Below are 22,681 nucleotides of genomic sequence, written 5' to 3'. Positions count from 1 at the left end.
GAGACGTGGAAAAACACAAGGTCTGCAGCTAAAAACGAGGAGGAAGCTGTTGAGAAGTTAAGTGGGAGTAGACCGAGACGCAGGCGACTAGAAAGGATACTCGGCGACGAAGGTTGAAGCGGAGCGGCCGCGCGGAAGAAAATTTCGCCCCCCCCCCCCCCCCTCGTCCCACGGAAAGGGACGGAAAGGTGCCTTCTTTGGCCCTCGCCGTACGCCGGCGTCGGATCCAATAGCTTCGTACTTCAATTTCTTCGGTTTCTCTTCTTTCCGTCTGGTTTCTTCTCGCTAGCTTAGTTCTTCATATTTTCATCAAATTCCTTCTTGGATCGAGTTAACTTATTTTGTTCGACTCATGTTAATTTGCTGCTTCATGTAGTGCATAGTTTTCTACTTGAAAATTTCCCCCTTTTTTCTAGAGGGAATGATGATTGGAGAGTGATTAATTTGTAGGAATTGTACCGAGCCATTTCGGCAGTTCTGCTCAGATTTAGGAAGGATAAGGATAGATTTCGTGATTGTTTGATTTCTTTCCCTCGTTTCCTTCTGCTTACTTAATTTCATATGCATGCCATCCAGAAGCGAAACCCTCACCGTGACTTACCTGGATCTTCTTCGAGCAGAGAGATCCATGGCCTCCTCAATGATGTCGTCGGTGCCGGTCTCCACGGGCTCCGTGATCACCGTGGCCTCGCCGTCGACGGTCGGCTCGATCTCCGGTGGCGCGGCAGGTGGCACGGGGTCGCCGTGCGCGGCGTGCAAGTTCCTGCGGCGCAAGTGCCAGCCGGAATGCGTGTTCGCGCCCTACTTCCCGCCGGACAACCCACAGAAGTTCGTGCACGTCCACCGTGTCTTCGGCGCTAGCAATGTCACCAAGATTCTCAACGAGCTCCACCCCTGCCAGCGCGAGGACGCCGTCAACTCGCTCGCCTACGAGGCCGACATGCGCCTCCGCGACCCTGTCTACGGCTGCGTCGGCATCATCTCCGTCCTCCAGCACCGCCTCCGCCAGCTCCAACAGGAACTCACCCGCGCCACCTACGAGCTGTCAAAATACCAGGTGATACACGACACATCTCCTGTCACATGTACATATTCTATGTACAAATATACATGTCGACCTTCACCACGCGTACGCGTAGGTGCCCATGTTCTGAACGATGAGTACGCCGTGTGTTTTCTGCGCAGGCGGCGGCTGAAGCTGCGGCGGCCTCCGCGGCCGTGGGATCCAACGGTGCGCCGGCGATGGCGGATTTCGTCGGCAACCCAGTGCCCAACCGCACGCAGAACTTCATCAACATCGACCACTCCACCGCGGCGGCGATCGGCGCGGTCAGCGGCGGGGCTGGGTTCGTGCAGCACGACCAGTTAGCTACCATGAAGATGCTAAGCTACGAGGAGGAGGCTGCGGCGAGGTTCGACATGAACGGAGGAGGAGGCTACAACTTTGGGTACTCGTCGACCATGGGTGCCGGGCTTGGGTACGGTGCCGTGTCTGACCTTGGGCCGATCGCCGGTGGGTCGTTCTTGAAGCCTGGAACAACCGGCGGGAACGAGCGGTCCACCGCCGCGCAGTAGTGTGGAGTGTCTGATCTGGCAGGTTCGGCTTTTCGTCCACATGCATATTAGGTTTTGTTCATCAAATTCTATGTATTTCTTTTGCTTTCCAATATATGACCCGTTCATGACCTGCTAATAAATTTGGGTTATCGTAGTAAACTTTAGTACGTAGAAATGACATGCATGCTCATCTGGTTACCAAATATAGGAAAACGCGAGAGTATATTGATTTGTTAATTTGGAGTCTTCTGCATTATTGTGTAACTTTACTGTTTCTGCGGCATGATTAAATTTGTCGTAACATATGTGAATGAAAGATCCATATATCCCCGTTGATCAATAAATTCATTTGTTGAGAAAGGAAAGACAATGCGTATTTTTATTTGAATAGACTACTATAATCCAAACTCTGCAAGAGTAAAGATATTTGCTAGGGTGATTCTAGAGGAAGGGGGGTCTTATTTTGAAGAAAATTCCAAATAAAACCCTTAATGGTGAAATAAAGAGAACTCTAGAATTAATAGTTTAGGAGAGAATCTAGAATATAAATAATTGTGGTTCTAACATTTGGATGGTAGTCCCTTGGTACCAATTGATCAATGGTTGACTCTTAGGATATTTGCATTATATATACTCAGGATATGCATGTATGGAAAGACAAAAATAACAGTTTTGTTTCACAATTAAGCGTATGCTAAGTGCATATAATTCTGTAACGGTCCTAGGGGTATATATATAATAATATTTTTGGTTCATGATTAAGCGTATACAAGCAATTGCAAACTTATGTTATCGGGTGTATCGATCGGGAAAATTCAACATAACTATTGCAGTCAACATGTATCCCTTCTTAAAAAAATGAAGTCATAATGAAAAGTGATATTTGAATCATGGTAGTAAGATAATTGCATTCTAGGAGTATTGTATCCTCTAAACTATAAATATGTATACTAGTTGGTATTTTATGCCATATATGGATGTGACAAAAAATTTATAATTAAATTTATTAACATACCAGGTAAATGACTTCAGAGCCCGTCAAGACCCGAGAAGACTAAATTAAGTGCAAGATGGAAATCCTTGGCATCCTTACTAAGAAACTATTTATTACTACCGTTTAATTGGTGATGTCATTTTTCTCCATTCGCCAACTTGAAAAATATGTATCCATGTTCTACCCTGTGTGATTTGATGCATTGCATTATGTTGTTTTGTTGTTCCACGATATTGTTAACATGGAGGGTATGGAGCTTTGACATTAGTTTAGTGAAAATAATATAAAGTTGAATTTATTCTACAGGACAGTTATCGTTGATAGTTAAGGATCAGCTTTTAGTTTATATTGTGTTTGATGAAATCAGGTTGCTCTCTAGATTAATTTGTAGTACAAACATATGCATTTGGCTTTGACCAGAATTATTTAACGTTGACAAACAGAACATGCTTTGCACTTGACGATGCACTGCAAGTAGTCCACGTTGATTGCATGAAGATCCTCACTACAGACAATCTCTATCTAGAGAAGTAGACTTACACAACAAAGACCTATTTCCTGCACCAGTTTGACTGTACCAGACTATCAGAGGTGATAGCTAGCTATAGAACCAGGGTACTGGGAAAATGAGATGAGTAGAGCTACCATGCATGGCACCATGAGACTCATCACGAAGTCATATATATATATATATATATATATATATATATATGAAAACTAGTCTGTACTCGCAGAGTACATACTTCCTACTATGATATACCATATAAATAAATTAGATATACTCTTTTATCATATGAGTATACTTATATACTCATTCTAAGAACTAAGATACTTCAATGTAAACTACATGAAAAAATAGAAAAGAAGTCCATCAATTTTATTAGATTTTGATAATACCTTTTTATTTGTATATAAAATATAATACACATAAAAAATATGTGAAAACCACTAAAAATCTATACATACCACTTGGATGATCTTATATACTCATATACTTCATATACATACCATTTATCACATGAGATACTCCCTACGTAATGAGATATGTATGTGGAAGTATATACTTCCGGGAGTACCAATATGATATATATATATATATATATATATATATAAACACACACGTGTGCGCTATTCTACACCCTGGTCCAACACAGTCCAACCCAACTCCTGCCAAGGTCCCGCACTCGACACAGCCACGCGTGCCCACACATGCGTCTGCACACGTGCGCTCGTCCTCTGGCGCCAGTAACTGTCATCCAGTAGCGTCCAGTAGCTATCATCCAGTAATTCTTCAGTAGTTTTTAATATTTGTCAGCTAATAATTCTTCAATAGTTATCACTAAGTAATTCTTCAGTAGTTTTCAATATTTGTCGGCTAATAATTCTTCAATAGTTATCACTAAGTAATTCTTCAGTAGTTTTGTTCATTAGTTATGTTAGTAGATGTTCAGTAGTTTTAAGTTATTGAAAAATTGTTTAGTAGTCATCGCTATTCAATAGTGCCAGTAGTTCTAATTTATAGTAAATTGTTCAATAGTGTTATTAGTTGTTAGTAGTTTGTGTCACTAGTTGTTCAATAATTTTAAGTCATAGTAAATTTGTTGATCAGTTTGTGTTAGTAGTACCAGTAGTTGTTAGTTGTGCATGTAGTATAAGTAGTATGTTCAGTTGTGTTGGTAGTTTTCGATCAGTTGTTATCAGTAGTTTCAAGTTATTCAGTAGCTGATGTGGGCAAAGGGCACGACGGCTAGGGCTGAGGGCGCTACAACTAAAGGAGGGGCGTGGCGGCCATGGCCGAGGTGACCAGGGGCGGGGCGGGGCAATCGAGACTGCAGTGGTCGGGGCAAAAGCGGTTGAGGGTCAGGCGACGGCCAAGGTGTATGAGGATCGGTGACATCCTAAGAGAAATAGGAGAATTAAGACACTTAGAAACTAATAGCTCTAAAAACTTTACAAGATAAATCTATCTCAAATTCTATCTAAATGTGCTCTATATTTATCTAGTGTGTCTACTCTACTACTAAAGAGGATTGCAACCTACTCTGGCAAAGTAAATTACAAGTATATAAATGCAAAAACGTAAATAAGGTAGAGAGACAAACTCGGCACAAAAGATTTTTATCCTGTGGTATCGGTGGCACACAAGCCACCTCTACTCTATGTTGGAACTCCACAAAGGATATGCTCCCGTCGCCAAGTCTCTTTCGGTCACGACTCTTGAACTACCAAGTCACCAAGACAAAGCCTCAAGCACGATGTGCCACCAAGGTAAGGTCTTACCAAGGCGTTGTCTTCAATTCGAAGCTTTAGTCACATAGACAAGAGCCTCTGTATCTTCGCATAATCTTCTTACCGCCACTCCATACTAAGTCGGAGGGTCAACAATTACCAGCGAATCACAAAGACTCCAAGGCGCCGACGTACCTCTCGGTACATGATTGGATCACTCCTTAATCCATTCTCTAGGTTGTAGCAACTAGCAACACTTATCTCTAGTCCTATAAGCACTAATCACTCTCTAATGGTGTGGTTAATTGCTTTGGATGAACACTTTAAACACTTTGGTGATTTGGATATCTTCTCAAGTGTATATGAGATTCTCTAGACTCCAACACCTTAAAATGGTCGAGTGCGTGGGTATTTATAGCCTCAAACTCGCCAACCAGCCGTTGCTCCAACAGCTCAATTTTACTGTGAACACCGGAGATCTGGTGAAACAGTACTACAAGCACCAGACCATCCTATGTGTACAACATCATAAAATAGCTGTTAGAACCTATTCAGAACCACCTCTGAACACCAGATTGTCTGGTGTATACTTCTTCTCTATCATCAAACTATCTGGTGTGTATACTTGAGCCTGAAAGAACCAACTTCTTCACTGTTCAACTATCCGATGTATTGATCTTCTGATCACCGGATCTTCCAACGTGTATAGCTTCATCTTCACAAGATTTTTCATGCACTCTGCTAAATGCTCCGGTGTGAGCCTCCGGTGCCCACAGCATTGATCACCGGACCATCCAGTATATATAGATTTATCTTCTCTGAGTTCTGGAAAACACTCTGGTGTGCACTATTTTTTCATCACCAGACCTTCCGGTATATTGATCTTCAGACTTCGATAGTTGCAGAGCTTCTGTTAAATACTCCGGTGTATACTGATTCTGATCACCAGATCTTTCGGTGAGTACAATCTTATTTCAGCTTAGTTTTCCATTCTTCTTAAAAATGCTTTGGTGTGTACACTTATGGCATCGGACTATCCGGTGTCGTCATTTTTTATGGGATTTCTCCAATCCAATCAAATTTTGTCATGGCTTTGGTGACTTCTTTATGTATTGCATCCATGAGACCTACTAACATACACTCTTGATAAACATGTTAGTCATATTAACTATATTGATATTAATCACTAAAATCACAATCATAGCATAATATGGTCATTTTCGCTATAGGATGGCGACCACCAGGGCAAGGTGCATGTGGTGGGGACACATGGCAAGCGCAGGGCATAGGCACACAAGGCGGGGCGCGTGGGGCAGGGTCAGGGCGGGGACACGTTCCGTGCGCGGGATACACTTGGGTTGGTTGGCTTGGGGTGTGTGTGTGTGTATATGTATATGTATATGTATATGTATATGTATATGTATATGTATATGTATATGTATATGTATATGTATATGTATATGTATACGTATACGTATATGTATATGTGTGTATATGTTTATATATAAATTATGTGTGTGTATATATACATACATATATATGTATATGTATGTGTGTGTATATATATATATATAGATAGATAGATATTGTACACACATATAATGTATATGTGTGTGTGTATGTTTATATATAAATTATGTATGTGTATATATACATACATATATATGTATATGTATGTGTATGTGTGTATATATATATAGATAGATAGATATTGTACACACACGTATAATGTATATGTGTGTGTATATGTTTATATATAAATTATGTATGTGTATATATATATACATATATATGTATATGTATGTGTGTGTATATATCCTTACCAGATACTGGTCAGGGTAGACTGCAAGCATATTGTGGCCTCAAACCCAAAAATGGATCATGATAATGGACTAAATATATGTATATTTATATGTATATGTGTATATGTTTATATATAAATTATGTGTGTATATATACATACATACATATGTATGTATATGTATATGTGTGTATATATATATATATCCTTACCAGATACTGGTCAGGGTAGACTGCAAGCATGTTGTGGCCTCAAACCCAAAAATGGATCATGATAATGGACTAAATATATCCCGCATGCACACAATGACATTAAAGCTGAGGAGAAACGCAGCCACACACCCGGTTTACTGGCTGGAGTTGTTCTTGAGCTGATGATGCGCTCGATCCCCACACTCTGAGAGGAGCACGAGCTGAGATGCTCGCTCATGCATGCTCGACGAACACAAGAGGAACACGGGCTGAGTAGCGAGCTAGCAGCACGCGAGCTGGCCGCACGAAGCATATGTAGGTAGTACTGATGGCCAGTGTGCTGGTGTAACATGCATGCTAGCTGCATGCATGCTGACACAGTGGTGCAGCAGGGCAGCTAGCTCGGCAGCGGCGATGCCAATTGCCCCTAACAATAAAAGCTGGTCAGGAGCGAGAACTGTGTGATGAATGTCACGTTACACAATGCGCTCTCTCTCTCTCTCTCCTTGAGGAGGCAGGCAGAATGCATTTTGCAGAGAGGCGACAGAAGACAAAACAACGAGAAAGGGCATAAGGTGAAAGCAGGTGAGCAGGCCTTCCAAGAATGCCGTTGTGCAGGAGATGTTCAATGCGCGGGTATACAGTATCTCCCTGCATTCATGGGTCCATACCAATACTGGTGCCCGGTGCGCGCTCTAGGACTCTCTCTTCATTCGAACGCAAATCACTTCATCCTCTCTTGATATCCATCAGATTAATTAAAGCCAGGAATCCAAATCCCGCGCTGGATCCATCGATACATGCATGCCAGCTTCCGGCTCCTCACTGACACTGCCTCTGTCGTCGTCTCTGCCTCCTGAGGCCTGACACTGACCATACTCGATCGATCAGCGTCGGGGGACCCCGCCAGCTGAATGCCCCTCGGAACTAATGCCATCCAACCGTCTCGGCGTGCGCCTGATCCATCGATCATATCCGCAGAGACGAGGCTGGCGGAGTCTAAGATTATGTGCGACCATGCCGCTACACCATAGGCTGATCTCATCATCAGTATTTCAGTCCAACACTGCCATTCAGAGCCCGGTACTTGTTGACAGTCTGCAGTCTGCTAGATACATGGGGCTTACTGCCATAGGACTTCACAGGAGCCAGCATCCATGCATTGTGCTGAGTTAATTGCTCTTGCATTCCTCAATCCTTCATACTCACCTGTGGTTTAACATCCAAGAAGGACGTGTGATAAGATAAGCCCGGTGCAAACAATACTTCACGTGAGGCTTGTAGGCTCACCCTCTTAAATCCGACAAATCTACATGCATTCAAGAACCAGTATTTCTGCCACAATCTTACTTCAAATTAAGAAGCACAATCTACACGTTTTATTGATACTTTAACTACTTGATGTATAATATTTCCATGACAATTTATGTTACAGTATAAATCGTCATGAAAATATGGAGCCGAGGACATCAGGTTGCTTCAGATAAACATGGCATGGAGCACAAGGTACTGTAGACATGATGAAATGCGCCATGTTTCTGCAAAAACGCATATACTGCAGGCAGGGAGCAGTAACGCACTATAGCAGAATACGTCTTGGGTCCAAAATTATTATTAGTGGCAGATTTTAAATCACCACTAATTACTCAACACTAATAGTCAATCTAATAGGTACTGACTATCAATCTCGGATCTAGAACCGACACTAAATTTTTTTTTCACTATCGGTCCGTGGCTCCCACCGGCAGTGAAAATATTCCATGAACCCAAAAAATAAACGAACCGGCTCGAGAGAGCCGACTCAGCTGTTGCTCCTGTCGCCACCGTATGCTTAAATCGACTTATCTCATCTATACAATACATCTCATAATCAAATTCAATACAATAACGTAAGAATGTGCACCTAAATCACTACAAGATCTCGCTACTCAAAGCAAAGCAGCAAGAACAGCAGCAGTTTGCAATTAGCAACAACAACGTTGACCCCAATCTACAGCAGCAGATCACAGTTAGGAGCAAAAGTGTCGATCCTAATCTACAGCAGCAGAACACAAGAGATAAATTAGAAATAGATCAAAAGAAAAAATAAAGGGGAACGGGGAGGGGATCGAACCTTTGTAGTTGTGGATGGCCAGATCTGGACGTTACGAGTGATGTGGACAATCTCACCGTGGAGGTCGCCATGATGGACGACCTTGCTCTGACTTACCGTGGACAACAACCACGTCGTGGATGACCTTGCCATGGTGGATGCCCACGCCGTGGACGAGCACGACACGGCCTGGAGGAGTAGAACGTCATGAATCTGGCCGCCTTCTCCATGGATCCCACGAGCTACTTGATGTATAATATCTCCATGACAATTTATGTTACAGTATAAATCGTCATGGAAATATGGAGGCGAGGACATCAGGTTGCTTCTGATAAACATGGCATAGGGGCACAAAAGGTACTGTCGACATGATGAAATGCGCCATGTTTCTGCAAAAACGCATATACTGCAGGCAGGGAGCAGTAACTAACTATAGCACAATACGTCATCGGTTCAAAATCATAATTAGTGATGTGTTTTAAATCATCACTAATTACTCAATACTGATAGTAAATTTGATAGGTACTGACTATCAATATTGGGTCTAGAACCGGCACTAAAATTTTTTTTCATTACCAATCCGTGGCTCCCACCGGCAGTGAAAAGGTTTCAGAAAAACAAAAATAAACGAACCGGCTCAAGAGAGCCAGCTCAGTTGCTGCTCCTGTCGCCGTTCGACGCGGTGCTCCCATCGCCGCCACCATATGCTCAAATCGATTTATCTCATCCATATAACATATCTCACAATCAAATTCAATACAATAATATAAAAATATGCAACTAAATCACTACAAGATCTCCCTACTCAAAGCAAAGCAGCAAGAACAGCAGCAGTTGGCAATTAGCAACAATAGCGTTGACCCCAATCTACAGCAGCAGATCACAATTAGAAGTAAAAGCGTCGATCCTAATCTACAGCGGCAGAACACAAGAGATCAAATTAGAAATGGATCAAAAGAAAAATATAATGGGGAACGGGAAGGGGATCGAACCTTCGTAGTCGTGGATGACCAGATCTGGACGTTACCAGTGATGTGGACAATCTTGTCCTAGAGGTCGCCGTGGTGGACGACCTTGCCGTGGTGGACGCCCATGTCGGAGACGACCTTGTCGTGGTGGACGCCCACGGCGTGGACGAGCACAACGCAGCCTGGAGGAGTAGAACGGCGTGAATCCGGCCGTCTTTTCCGTGGATCCCGCGAGCATGCTGAGCTTGACGTGGAGGGAAGCACGATGAGTAGCGATGACCATGCTACTTTTCTTGATATTGTTATAAGGTTGGTATAAAAGAGTTGGGAACCCACAGGAAGCTAGACAAGATGCTCACATGAAGAACAGAGATGCTTGTTTAAAGAGAAATTCATAGCTTACTAATTTTTCCATTGTAACATTGGCAGGAAGATAACCGAAAAACTGTTTCATTTTTTCTGCAATGAGACATAGCTTACATAATAAGGAGGTCTATCTTATCTAATTAGAAATAAAGCTCAATTCAAATATCACTCTATAATCTGGTTGGATTGGTACAGACTCTACATCTATTTATATAGATAGATCTATTTGTCAGTATCACAAAATTATTTTTATTTAAATAATCAATCAGAATTTTAACTTTTGTATCCGCGCATACAATCTTAAATTTAATCAATCAAATAAAAACTTAACATATCAAACAGATATATATAACAAATCCTTTTATTTTTAATAAATACAATTTCGCTCAACACAAACCTCGTCGTTGGAACCCAGGCACACAACACTGCATGGCTAAATTCGCTGCAGCATGAAAGCTCTTGATTTGACTTCCAAGCGTGGGGAGAACAGAAATTTCCGGATACGATTCAGCGCTGGTTTGGAGGGACACCAATAACAAGGCCCTAGCTAGTAGCTACCCGGCCATGTTGCGTCAAATCAGAAGGCACACTGTGTACAGTAACAGCACGTACGGCGGCTGCGATCGGACACGGACAGGCTACCTAGGGTATGACCTACTGGCGCACATTGACTCCCATTTGGCCAGCGTGTGCATGGAGAATCGGGCGCCAACGTGCACAGGGACCTATCTGCCGGAGCCCTGGAACTAGAAGCGCTGCGAAGTGTTCGAACTACACAGTAAAGGCCATCGGATTAATCGATGGACGCGGTTCCTTGCAGTACTGTATGGTATAGTAACCATCACTGATACGTGAGTTAGCAGTGTATATTATAGAGGATCTTTGTTCTTAATTGTATGTGTAGAAATATTTTTTAAGAAAAAAAATTTGTTGTTCCGATTGCACATGTACTGATAATTTTGAGATGACGATCGAAATGATGGATCGATGCACGAAGTGCCCGCATGTATGCTTCCTGCTACTATTGGTAGCAGTGTGAAGCCGGGCTTAGATTTGAAGTGAGTTCTTATTGGCCTCCTCTATGCTGTACCACAGTAACAGTAGCAAGGGAATGGGATGATATCATGCTACAACGTTATTTTCTTGCTCACTAATCTAGTTGTTCGTCTACACTCAGAGGAGAGAGAGCAATGAAATGGCATTGAATTGGACAGCGCCAAGACCATATTGGCATCATGCATGAGCTTAGGCTTTCCTCACGTACGCACTGTACCCCTCTTTGACCATTCAATCTTGGAGTTTGCGCACTAGTGTACATGTCCTTTGCACCCTTTCATTCTACCTTTTCTGTGAAGGAGTTGAACATGATGAAGCGAGGCCCTTACATAACGTATCCCTCTGTAGGCTTTCCATTATATCCCAATCTATCCTAGAGAGAGAGAGAGCCCAATCGATGAGAGAGAAAGATGAGCAGAAGATTACGATGAGAAGAGATGCAAAAGGGATTATATCCATAAGATGAGGCACGCATGCTCAGCATCTAATTCTTCCAGCTCTGCTACATTCCTTCGCAGACAAGAAAAAGTGATTGTTTCAGAACTAGCTAGCCGGTACCCCCACTCCCTCACTCATCAACGAATAAGCGCGTGTGATGCTGCCAGTGACTCAGCATATTCCTATTTGTTTGGATGCATCAAAGATTCGATACCACATATATAAATATAGATTCTGCAAAAGGCCGGAGACCTCAATGGGTAATAGGCCACATGGAATATTTGTTGAGCCGAAAGCTTAAACCATGCTTCAATGGTACAATGGTGAAAAAAATGGGTTTTGTATATTGAAATGGCAAGCAACCAGTATATGTGAGATCACAATACATGTATACTTTCTGTTGTGTATCTCCCTGGATTCGGAGTTCAATTCTGAAATCAGATACAGGTGTATTAGTGCCTATATATACACAGATAAATTATTGTACGTTTGATGTGGGATCAATGGTGCAGATTGCGATGCACCTGCACCACCCGCAAGCACCGATCTTTTCCGAGAAAGAAAGTTTGGCATGTTTCCAGCTCGGCCATTTCATACCTCTTTCATTTGTGGTAGGATGTTAGATTTTACAATTTTCTTTACCATCGGTGAAAAGATCAAAAGTCAAAAAAATTCAATCATTTTTCGTCTTCTACTCTGTGAATTTTGTATATCAAAGGAAATTATAAAATTAGATATTTTATTCCCCAATAAATCTAAAATTTTGCTAAAATTTTAATATCTGGTGTCAATCACAGAGCAAGTAAACACTCAAGTGCATCCAGCGGCAAATATGGATAGTAACCGGCAAAGGCTTTTAGCAGCGCACCTAGCTGTTTGATCAGAGTAGACCGCTGTGCTGACGAATGCAACAGTCTAGTGTATTTTGACTGTACTTACATCATAACACAGTGCGCCATGAATTTGATAGAGGTCGAGCACTCGAGCTAGCCCAAGCAGTACGGCAGATGCATCGCCGTGACCGTACCACTGCAGCCTCAAAGGAAAACACACCACTGGAGTACTGCTGGATCGAGTACTGCTGGATCACGAACTTATCTTCGGGGGTAAACATGAACCGAGATTCAGATTCAGCAACTCCAATCCAGGCAAAGGATTCAGGATGGTCACAGACACCGCCGAGACGCGGTGCTCACAAAAACGCGTTTTAAAACAGATACAACCAAGTCCTACTCGATTGCGGTTTTTTCTTTTTCTTTTCTTCGCTCCTCCTATAAAACTGAACTGTTCTTCTTTTCTAGTTACTTCCTGAAATGAGAAGGCAGAGCACTTGCCATCTTACGTAAAAAAACGCGCTTCTGATCCCTAGACATACGAGCAGTGTACGTACGATGCTTTGACTTGACTCCGTGAGCAGAATTTCAACCTCCATTTGATTTCCCTAGCTTCCAAGGATTAACAGGGCAGCCCTTCAATCTCCATGCCGTGCCCGGGCCGGCATGCAGGAGTGCAGGACCTCAGGACAGGACGGCAGCAGCAGTACGAACCGCGACTAAGACGAGATCGACGACGACCGCCGCCCTCAAGACTGCTTCTGTCGACAAGACGCGAGCTGTCGAATATTCGCGCTCCCCACGCCGTGTGCGGCCACGAGATTGATGATCGGGCGTCATCACACAGTGCAAGCAAATCAATGCATGCATGGACCAATGCATCAGCCGGTCGCCGCCGGCCCCTGGTCCTTTGACTCTGACCGACAGTCATGTCAGCATGGGCTGGAACTCTTTTTAAAGATCCGAAACATTGCTGGTTTATATATTAATAAAAAGAGAAGCAATTTTATATGTTACTGACGTAAAATTAAGTAATTACTCATGATTACACATCGCTGATAGTAGAGAACTACTCATAAATAATTATGTAACTAAGAAAAACTAGATAAGAGAACATAAGTGGCAACTAGTGTGAGGTGTTTTGTGCCGAGCATCAGGTGCAAGCTTCATCTTAAATCACATAAACCAGTTGAGGCAATTTGCTTCTGGTTCTGATTGAAAACTCTGTCGTTCCTCTTCCGCCAAATGCTCCAGATTGTTAGGATGACTAGCGAGCCATCCCTTTTGCTGTAGCAGCAGGTAAGCCTGTAATTAATACCTGGTACCAGTCCTTAATATATTCAGTAATCTACCGATTTGATGGTGAGAGACTCGGACCGCACTGATGGCGCTCCAAATTGACCATGCTTCCAAGCATTCCACGAAGAGATTGTGAGCCGTTTCAAGATTGCGGCAACACAATTGGTAAAAGTAGCATTTAGGCCACTCCCGGAGTTGTAGCCTGTCCGCAGTCCATATACAGTTTTGTAGTAGTAGCCAAAGGAAAATCTTGCATACGGAAGGAGCCCAATTCTGTCAAACTATGGTCAGGAATTCAGATTGTATTCCGCCTTCAAACTGCATCTGATAAGCCGACTTTGCTGAATATTCTCCATTTACTGTTCTATTTCGTCATTATCAGCCTCAGTCGGATCAAAAGTAGCCATCTGAATTAGAGCTTGGTTTCAAATACTCGTCGATGAGCCCAACAATGAGGATGTATATCATGGATCCATCGCTCCTTACACGTCATCAGCCACCGTTTTGTTCTTTCGTTTGCTATGTTTGAAAAGGTTGGGAGGTATGGACTGGAACTTACCGGCCCATAACGTAGAAACTGCGGGAAGCACGCTCTAGTTAAGATCGACTCAACAACACAGCTGGTGGCTGCAGCAGTGTCTGCCGCCGGAGTGAACGCACTTCGACGAACTGGCAGCTTGTGGCAGCGACGCCGACGCACCTCGTGAGGCGAGGCCATGAGACACGGTGAAAACCGGAAAGCTGCAGCAGTGGATGAACGGCCGATCCACGGGCCAAGGAGGAGACGGGGGATTGCGTACGTGGGCTGGTGGGTTCTCTTGCGGCCGGTTTCTACGCAAGGGCCTTTTAGTGACGATTTTTTTATTTTCCATTTTTCAAAATTAAAAAATTATAAATATATGTGTTCGTTTTGAAAAATTACAGATCTTGACTCATGTCGTCTGTTGGAAGGTGCACACCACTCGTCCATCAGGTGATAGGTTTAAAAATAAAAAAATGTTGTGTCTAATGCTCTCAAAATTCAAAACACCCTAGAAAAAGTCATGAAAATTTTTGAAAAAAATCATAGCGTAGAATATGCTATGATATAACTCTTCAAAAAGTTTCAACTCAAACAATTATCCAAAAAGCAATGGTCGAAGTGAAAGCTTAACGCTGTTGCAATTTCAACGGTCATTCAGCTGAATCAAAAAGTGGTTGCTAATCGGTATGTGCTATTCACACCTCAAAGTTGAAGAAGTTCCTGATCATGATGCTTTCCAGGGGATTTCTTTTTTAACGGTGCCTCCTCACGGTCCTTATTAGAGACCAATGGGTATAGGATAGGGGATCGAACCTCTGCTGGCTCACTACACCCTTGGAGGTTTTGCCACTAGGCTACAAGCATATTCGCAAAATTTTGGGAGAGACCTGGCATTCTTTAGATGCCAAATTGTGGCTACCAGGAATCAAACCCTGGCCGACTTGCAACCATGGTGCCTTGCCACCGCACTACGTACTCGTGTGCAAAAAAAAACTTGGGGAAGACCTCGGCGTTCTTTGAACGTCAAATTATGGCTACCGGGGATTGAACCTTAGCTGGCTTGGTACTACCCATGGTGCCTTGCTACCACACTATGCACTCGTGTATTATACAACTAGGGATATTACAGTTGACAGGTCGCCTTTAGTAGTATACAACTAGGGATTTAAAAAAACCTAGGGATTTTCAAAAAGGAAAAGAAGAACCGTTTACTTTTACATGCTTTCTAATATTCAGGCGCCTAAAAAAGATATTCATAGATCAGGCGACGGAGAATACCGGTAGGGGTTAGGGGAGGGTGGCTCCTTCGTTGCTGGACTTAGAAGAGGTCCTGGGGAGGGAGGCTGGCTCAGCGGAGGAGGCGGGTGCAGGGGCGGAGCAGCGAGGTGGTGGAGGCACCGTCGGCCACAGGCAGCGAAGGATGGCTGATGGACCAGTGCTCTGGCGGGGAGGCAATGACGCCGGGTTAGCGCTGCGGCGGGCGGCGACGGTAGATCCGGTGGTGGGAGCGCCGCCAAAGATGGGTGGACAAGGGTGGGAGGTGAGGGCGAGCATGCGAACCGTCAAAGACGCGTGTAGACAGGCGGGTGGGTGAGTTGTTCACATTGGCACGTGTAGGGAGAAGAATCGGTCCAAGGAATAAGAAAGGAGGAGGGTCGTCGACGGATGTCGTTCGTCGACTAAAATGAAATATTTTTTCAGGCACTAAACAAATAGCATCGCCTTACTTTTAGTTCTAAGGAAAAAGAAGAACCATTTATCAACTACGCCCAGGTACAAACTGGGGACCTCTAGTGTGTGAGACTCGCGTGGTAACCAACTACACCACCCAGACAATTAGATTGCTGCTTTAAACTTACTGTAATCATTATTTAATGTTTCCACAAGGCAAAGTTGATTAATGATGTTTCCAATAACAGTACAAAACGGCATGTTCCATGGACATGTTATTTCAGCTAGTAAGAATTTCCTTTTTGTAGGATGAAGATCGGGAACAGCATCATGCCGTAGCTTACATGCTCTCAAGATCGGGAAGTACTCGTGCGGAGCTTACAAGTTGGGGATTACTGCATGTTCTTGACAAGCTCAGACATCTGAATATTGATACGAGTCTATGACTATCTTCCAGAACAGATGCTCACGAGCTGAAGTCTAGCGTCTCGTGCATCGGCCGTCCGGCGAGCACTTCGAGGTACCTCGGCACCGGCGGCAGCTCGATGTCTGTCACGCCTTCCAGCACCTGGACCACCTCCGCCATCGTCGGCCGCGCGTCCACGCCGTGCTGGATGCACCAGCAGGCGACCTTGCACACCCTCCTCACCTGCTCGACGTTCGCGTCCCCGCCGAGTTCCGTGTCCAGCAGCGCCGCCACGTCCCCGTCCGCCTCAGCCAGCCTCCTCGCTGTCAGAACAGGGAAGAACGTCGCTTCCGTCACCGCGTGGTCTCCCGCGCTGCTCGCCGACGACTCCGACCCGGACTCGGGCTTCCCGTGCTCGACGTTCCTCCTTCCGGACACGATCTCGAACAGCATCATACCGTAGCTGAACACGTCGGCCTTGGCGGTGATGGCCTCGCCGCTGATCCACTCCGGCGCAAGGTACCCGATGGTGCCGCGCATGGTGGTCAGCACGCGGCTGAAGTCCCTGCCGACGAGCTTGGCGAGCCCGAAGTCCGCCACCTTAGGTGCGAAGTCGGCGTCGAGCAGGATGTTCTCCGGCTTGACGTCGCAGTGGATGATGCAGTCCCGGCACTTGTCGTGCAGGTACGCGAGTCCCTTGGCGACGCCGACCGCGATCTGGTACCGCGCACGCCAGCTCAGCGTGTAGAGCGTGGCGCCGAACAAGTGCCGGTCCAGCGAACCGTTGGGCATGTACTCGTACACGAGCAGCTTCCGGTCGCCGCCCTCGGAGCAGAAGCCGAGCAGGTGGATCAGGTTGACGTGTTGGATGGTTCCCAGCGTGCTCACCTCCGCGCGGAACTGCTTCTCGCCTTGCCGGAGCCCCTCCAGCTTCTTGACGGCCACGGCGGTGCGGTCGGGGAGCTGGCCTCGGAACACCGAACCGAAGGCACCGCCGCCGAGCTTGTCGGAGAAGTTCTTGGTGATGGAATGCAGGTCCCTGTACTTGAATCTGGTCACGCAACCCTCGGCAGTGGTGAGGCCCTGGACCTTTGTTGTTCGTGCCATTATTGTACGGACGACGAGGACGGACGCGGCGACCACGAAACAGACGATGGCGAGTGCGCCGACGGCAATCTCGACGGTCCTCCGCTTGTGGGTCCTCGCGCTGGGGAGATCCGACGCGGCCAGGCGGAGGTAGAGGCTCCCCGCGCCGGCCTGGCCGCCGAAGCCGTCCTCCAGGTTTTGCAGATCGTCGTGCCACAGGAAACAGCTGCCGTTGTACGCGTAAGCAGAGCAGGTGCAGTCGCCGAGGCAGGCTCTCTCGCAGTCGCCGGAGCTCGCGGCTCCCGCGATGCGTCCGTCATCGGGGAGCCTCATGTCGTCCAACCGAAAGAACCTATCATCATGTGCGTTCGACCCGGAGGAGTCGCCGCCGCTGCCGTTCTTGCCGCATTGTAGCTCGGTGTTCCGCACGCAGCCGCCGGTGTAATCGCCGAGGCTCCAGCTTGCGGCGTCCCGCGGCCTGAACCCCCTGGCGCAGTTGCACGCGGTAGAGACAGCCTCGCTGCAGACGCCGAACGCGCCGCAGCCGCGCGGCACGGCGCACCGCGCCTTGGGCTCGGCATACACCAGGTTCCACCCCTGCGTGGCCTCCACCCAGAACCAGCCCTTGACCTGCCCCGACACGTCCGTGACGAAGCGGTACACCGTGGAGTTGTCGGCGAAGTTGTACGTGAAGTAGCTCTCCCGGTCGTTGTCCACGAACTGGAAGCTGTACCCGGAGTTGCCGCTCGACGCGGCGACCTCCGGCGCACCGGTGAAGAACCGGCCGTTCCAGTCGCCGGTGACCCAGTACTCCCGCGTGCCGTTCCAAAGCAGTACGTACTGTGGCGCGCCGGCCGGGTCGAGCTGGAGAGTGTACATCCCCGGCGCGGGGTCGCCGAGCGCCCTCCACGAGGTCATCCCGTGGATGGCGCCGGTGAGCTTGTCCCGCCTCAGCTTCCCGCCGGGGAGCCACGTGTCGCCAATGTGATCGAAGCTCTGCCACAGCACGGCCGAGGTGTTGGACGCGGGCGCGAGAACGAGGTTGCCTGTGTCGAGGAGGACGGCCACCGTGGCGCTGGTGTTAGCGTTAACGGCGGTGGCATTCGTGGACCAGACGGTGGAGCCGGACGGTTGTAGCAGGACGAGGTTGCCGTCGGCCGCGATGGTCAGCCGCGAGGTGGCAGGGTCGGAGACCGGCCTGTCGCGGTTGGTCACCCACACCGGCGTCCGCACCGAGATGTTGTGGTACCAGATGCCGACGTACCAGCTGTTCGCCGGCCCTCCATCTGCCGGAAAACAGAGTGATCCACGAAACGGACGTCACGTACGCTTCTATCAATTCTGCGCACGTTCACTAGATGTTGGTCTGTAACGCACGGCCGCCTGTTACATTACACGAGTAGATGGTGCAACTAGCAAAAGGAGCCGGCAAATGCATACCTGGCTGGAAGAAGCCCAGCGCAAACTTGCCGCCCCGGGAGACGAGCATAGCATCGCCGGAGAGCGGCCGGTCCGCGGCGACCGTGTCCTCGGCGCGCAGGAGGGGTGCGTTTGCGGCGAGCAGAGCTAGGAGCACAAGCAAAGTGAACCCTGGTGCAGACGCGAGTGCACCTGCCATCTCGCTTCCCCTCCGTTCGTCGCAGCAGCAGCAGCTATATAACCGGCGTCCACTCCGACCTAGCTCGCGGTCGCGTGCGGCAAGCAGGCAGGCGTAGCACGGTGGTCAGTCCACATCAATGAGGCTGCTAACCGTTCGAGTCAATGATAAGCCGGTGTGATTTTTCTCAGGCTGTTCAAAGTGCTTGATTCAGCTTGCCCAGGAACGATTGACCGAGAGCTTGATCGAGTCGAAAATCTCGGAGACGACTCGGGAATCAGGACAGCAACAAAACCATGCCGGACTGCCGTCTGCACTGCACTGAGCATGCATATGCATCATGGTTCATGAACGACTTGGTCGATTTCGCTGACAAAACATCCGGTTGACAACTACCGATTACCTAAGGTTAAATTAACCTCTATTTTATTCCCGTTGTTCCAGGAAAGCAGGCAGAGGGTGCTACACACACGTTGACAGGACCTGTTCTATGTATGGTTTTGAACTAAATAAATAAACGGGGCCATCGCCATCGCCATCGCTTGCTGGTGATGATGAGAGAAGGTCGTAATCTCTACTGCTCTACGGAGTATTTGTTTTCGAAATTCCCTCTCTACCGGTCCAAGTCTTGAGATTCTAGAGTGGAGTTAGGTGACTCGTGCTCCTGTAGTTCGCTAATGGACTCGCCGCTCCATTGTTCATGGATGGCGTATTTGCAGGAGGGCGCGATTAGTTCGGAATTTTCAGGATTTGGCTTAAATTTGTACTAAATCACAGGATTTGGATCACGGAAACCCTACAACCAAATTCTCCTTTTTATTTTTGCTATAATGAGATGGTATACAGCATGGAAATTTAAACGTCACCAATTCCATCTCATCCGATCTTTATTGGTTCTGTTTCTGGAATAATTTTTTTTGCCACTACAAATGTCTTCAATTGGAGAAATGCCATTGCAAAAGGTCTGATCCGAAATATGCCATCCGGTGTGCAAACCTTACCTTGCCATTGCCGTCACCTCTGTCAGCTATGACCGTTAAATTTCCTTCAAAATGCCCAAGCTGCCCCTGTTTCTTGGTGGCTCGCACAATTGAACGAACCCAAAATCCCAAATGAAATGATCAGCCGCCCTCCCTACCATAGGCTGATCGGTAGTCAGGTGAGTCTCGGACTATTTGGAAATTCAGGTGCTACGAGCATAGAGCATAATTACTCAGTCAGCACAGATATTTGAGATTTAATGTTGCAATACTATGAGTTTTAATTGATCTTGTAATCTTAAATATTCAGTGTTGATTGTAATTTTCAAATTTGCAATGTCACGAGCTTCAATTTATCAAGTAGAAATAATTGATGATTATTATAGAATAGAATGTATCTTGGTGTAATTGATAAAATTTAGCAAGAGCTTAACAACAAGTAAGTTACTAATTGTTTTATCTTTGCCTAGAAAATCAAGTATTACCTTTGATACTTGTCTAAAAAAGAGAAAAGAGAGAGAAAAGTATCACTAGCTACCATTTAAAGCAGATGTATTGCACGATAGTATACTAGTTGTTGTTGTTAGTTGTTTTAATATTTGTTTGACAGATATCGATATTATTATTTTTTTCTTTATTATTCAAATTACTCATGTGATACCTAATTAGCAAAATTTTAGAAATTAGATTATGTGTTTTATGCTAACCTTTGAACCATTATATGACTTAATCATATTTTTTGAGCTGAATATTTTCTTCAAAATAAACGAGGATGACATAATTAAGATTTTATGACTATAAGAAGCGTAAAGTGAAGAATCTATAGTATTGTAATCTTCTATTTATGTAAAACCTTATTTCATATTTGAACAATTTATATTGTAATTTCCATAAATTTTGAACTTATTGGTTGAATTTACGATGTTATGAATTCTTCTAATACATTTGTGCTGTGTTTTTAGAATTTTTTACTTATATATTGATTTTACGGTTTTATGAAAAGTGGGAGTGCCTATCTAACATAAAAAATGAGTAAATTTCACAAACATGTAACTATACGTACCTTTATAACATAAAACTATAACTTGTAAGACTTATTTCATAAAATAATAATTATTTATATCCTTGATAACACAAAATCATAACTTTTTGGTCAGGTACATCAACCCAAGGTCAGAGCTTTGACACACATTTTCTGAAAGTGTTAGGTTTGTGAAATTATGCTAAAAATGTGTGGCTGATGGGTGAGATCAAGCTAATTTTTTTTTATAGTTTTATGTTATCAAAGACATAAATAATTGTAACTTTATGAAATAGATATCAAAAGTTATAATTATATGTTACAAAAGTACAAATAATTATATGTTTGTAGAATTTTTAAAAAACCCTAGCTCCGCTAATGCTCCCTACGGCCACCACTCGCCATCGCCTATTGCGTTAACGAATCAAGAACCCACGGCCATCACAGCCGATCTCGCCATAAGTAAACCCTCCCCTTCGTTCTGTCTGTTCCTTGCAAGAACTTGCCGCAAAGCTCTGACCTTGGGTTGATGTACCTGGCTGTCACGGCCACGCAGGCCACCCGCTCGACGGAATGCCCTTGAAGGTCATCAGTGGGTGCCGATCAACCGAGCGGGTGAACCATCTCGCGGGCTCGGGGGAGGAGGAGTTGACCCCGCGCGTGGACCGCCTGAGCGCACTATCCGATGCGCTCCTGCACCACATCATGTTGTTCATGGAGGTGTGGGAGGTGGTGCGCATGTGCGTGCTCTCACAGCGGTGGCGCGACCTCTGGGCCTCTGCGCCCTGCATCGATGTCCGCGTCAGGCGGTACAGCGATGCCCCTAGGGACTTCGCTAAGTTCGTGCACTGCCTGCTGCTCATCGGGGAGGTTCTTGCGCTGGTGGACACGCTCCGACGGCGCTCGCCCAGTGAGGACGATGAGGATTTTGACGATGACGATGTTAAGATGTGGATTTGTAATGCTATCAAACGGAAGGCTAGGGTTATTCAACTCAACGGGCATCTCAATTTGTAGGAGGAGTTGAATCACATGGACTTCAATTTGTACGCTGGACCTCAACCTGAGCTCCATAGCCACCGTCATTGGAGCACCTCATCTTGGCCGGCACTGGTGCTACTGCCACCTCCCACCACAGCGCGACGCTATTACGACACGTTGCGGTTTGTCGTGCCACGTGGCGGCAACCTCCAGGTACAAGTCCGAAGAGCGTTCGGGTGCCATGGTGCGCCGCCCCCTCCGCGAGGCCATCCGCTTGACCCACCCCTCGTGGACCGCTTGGGTGGCAGAGCGATTTTTGGCAATGAATTAGAGGTGACGTGCCTCCTGTGCATGGGAGAGGAAGAAAGGAGGATGGGAGTGCACATGGGGCTTGGCTGCAAGAGAGATGGGAGAGAGGAAGAAAGAAGGGAGAGAGAATGACATGTGGGGTCAAGGGAATATTATTTGTATATGATATGCCCAATGGCATTCAAAGAATTACAAAAATCAGTCCACTGAAATCATCAGGACATATTTGCCTTTGCTCAGCTATTTAACGGTTTGAGTGACGGAATTTGGTCAATGATGGCAA

The 22,681-nt window shown here is 45.9% G+C and overlaps 3 protein-coding genes across 4 annotated transcripts; 2 read left to right on the top strand and 1 right to left on the bottom strand.

Annotated features, from left to right (window-relative positions):
* Window positions 1-163: 163 nt before the first annotated feature.
* LOC133885308 (LOB domain-containing protein 6-like) lies at window positions 164-2,783 on the top strand. Of its 2 annotated transcripts, XM_062325000.1 has the most exons (4): window positions 164-188; window positions 621-1,057; window positions 1,186-1,597; window positions 2,576-2,783. In XM_062325000.1, the coding sequence occupies exons 2-3, from the start codon at window positions 629-631 to the stop codon at window positions 1,573-1,575; spliced, it is 819 nt and encodes a 272-aa protein (XP_062180984.1). In that variant the 5' UTR covers window positions 164-188; window positions 621-628; the 3' UTR covers window positions 1,576-1,597; window positions 2,576-2,783. The 2 variants fall into 2 exon arrangements, with proteins under 2 accessions (XP_062180984.1, XP_062180983.1); XM_062324999.1 differs by lacking the exon at window positions 164-188 and having other exon boundaries at window positions 221-1,057.
* Window positions 2,784-16,420: 13,637 nt separating this feature from the next.
* LOC133885629 (G-type lectin S-receptor-like serine/threonine-protein kinase At2g19130) lies at window positions 16,421-18,812 on the bottom strand. Its single transcript, XM_062325362.1, has one exon. It carries the CDS (start codon window positions 18,426-18,428, stop codon window positions 16,485-16,487), a length of 1,944 nt encoding a protein of 647 aa, XP_062181346.1. The 5' UTR covers window positions 18,429-18,812; the 3' UTR covers window positions 16,421-16,484.
* A 2,869-nt stretch (window positions 18,813-21,681) lies between these two features.
* Window positions 21,682-22,125, top strand: LOC133884080 (F-box/FBD/LRR-repeat protein At5g22700-like). Its single transcript, XM_062323463.1, has one exon. It carries the CDS (start codon window positions 21,682-21,684, stop codon window positions 22,123-22,125), a length of 444 nt encoding a protein of 147 aa, XP_062179447.1.
* Window positions 22,126-22,681: the final 556 nt, after the last annotated feature.

Source organism: Phragmites australis, chromosome 11 (assembly GCF_958298935.1).
Source record: "Phragmites australis chromosome 11, lpPhrAust1.1, whole genome shotgun sequence".
NCBI classification, from domain to species: domain Eukaryota; kingdom Viridiplantae; phylum Streptophyta; class Magnoliopsida; order Poales; family Poaceae; genus Phragmites; species Phragmites australis.
The sequence above is the reverse complement of the archived record's forward strand: the minus strand, read 5'-3'. Positions and strand labels throughout refer to the sequence as shown.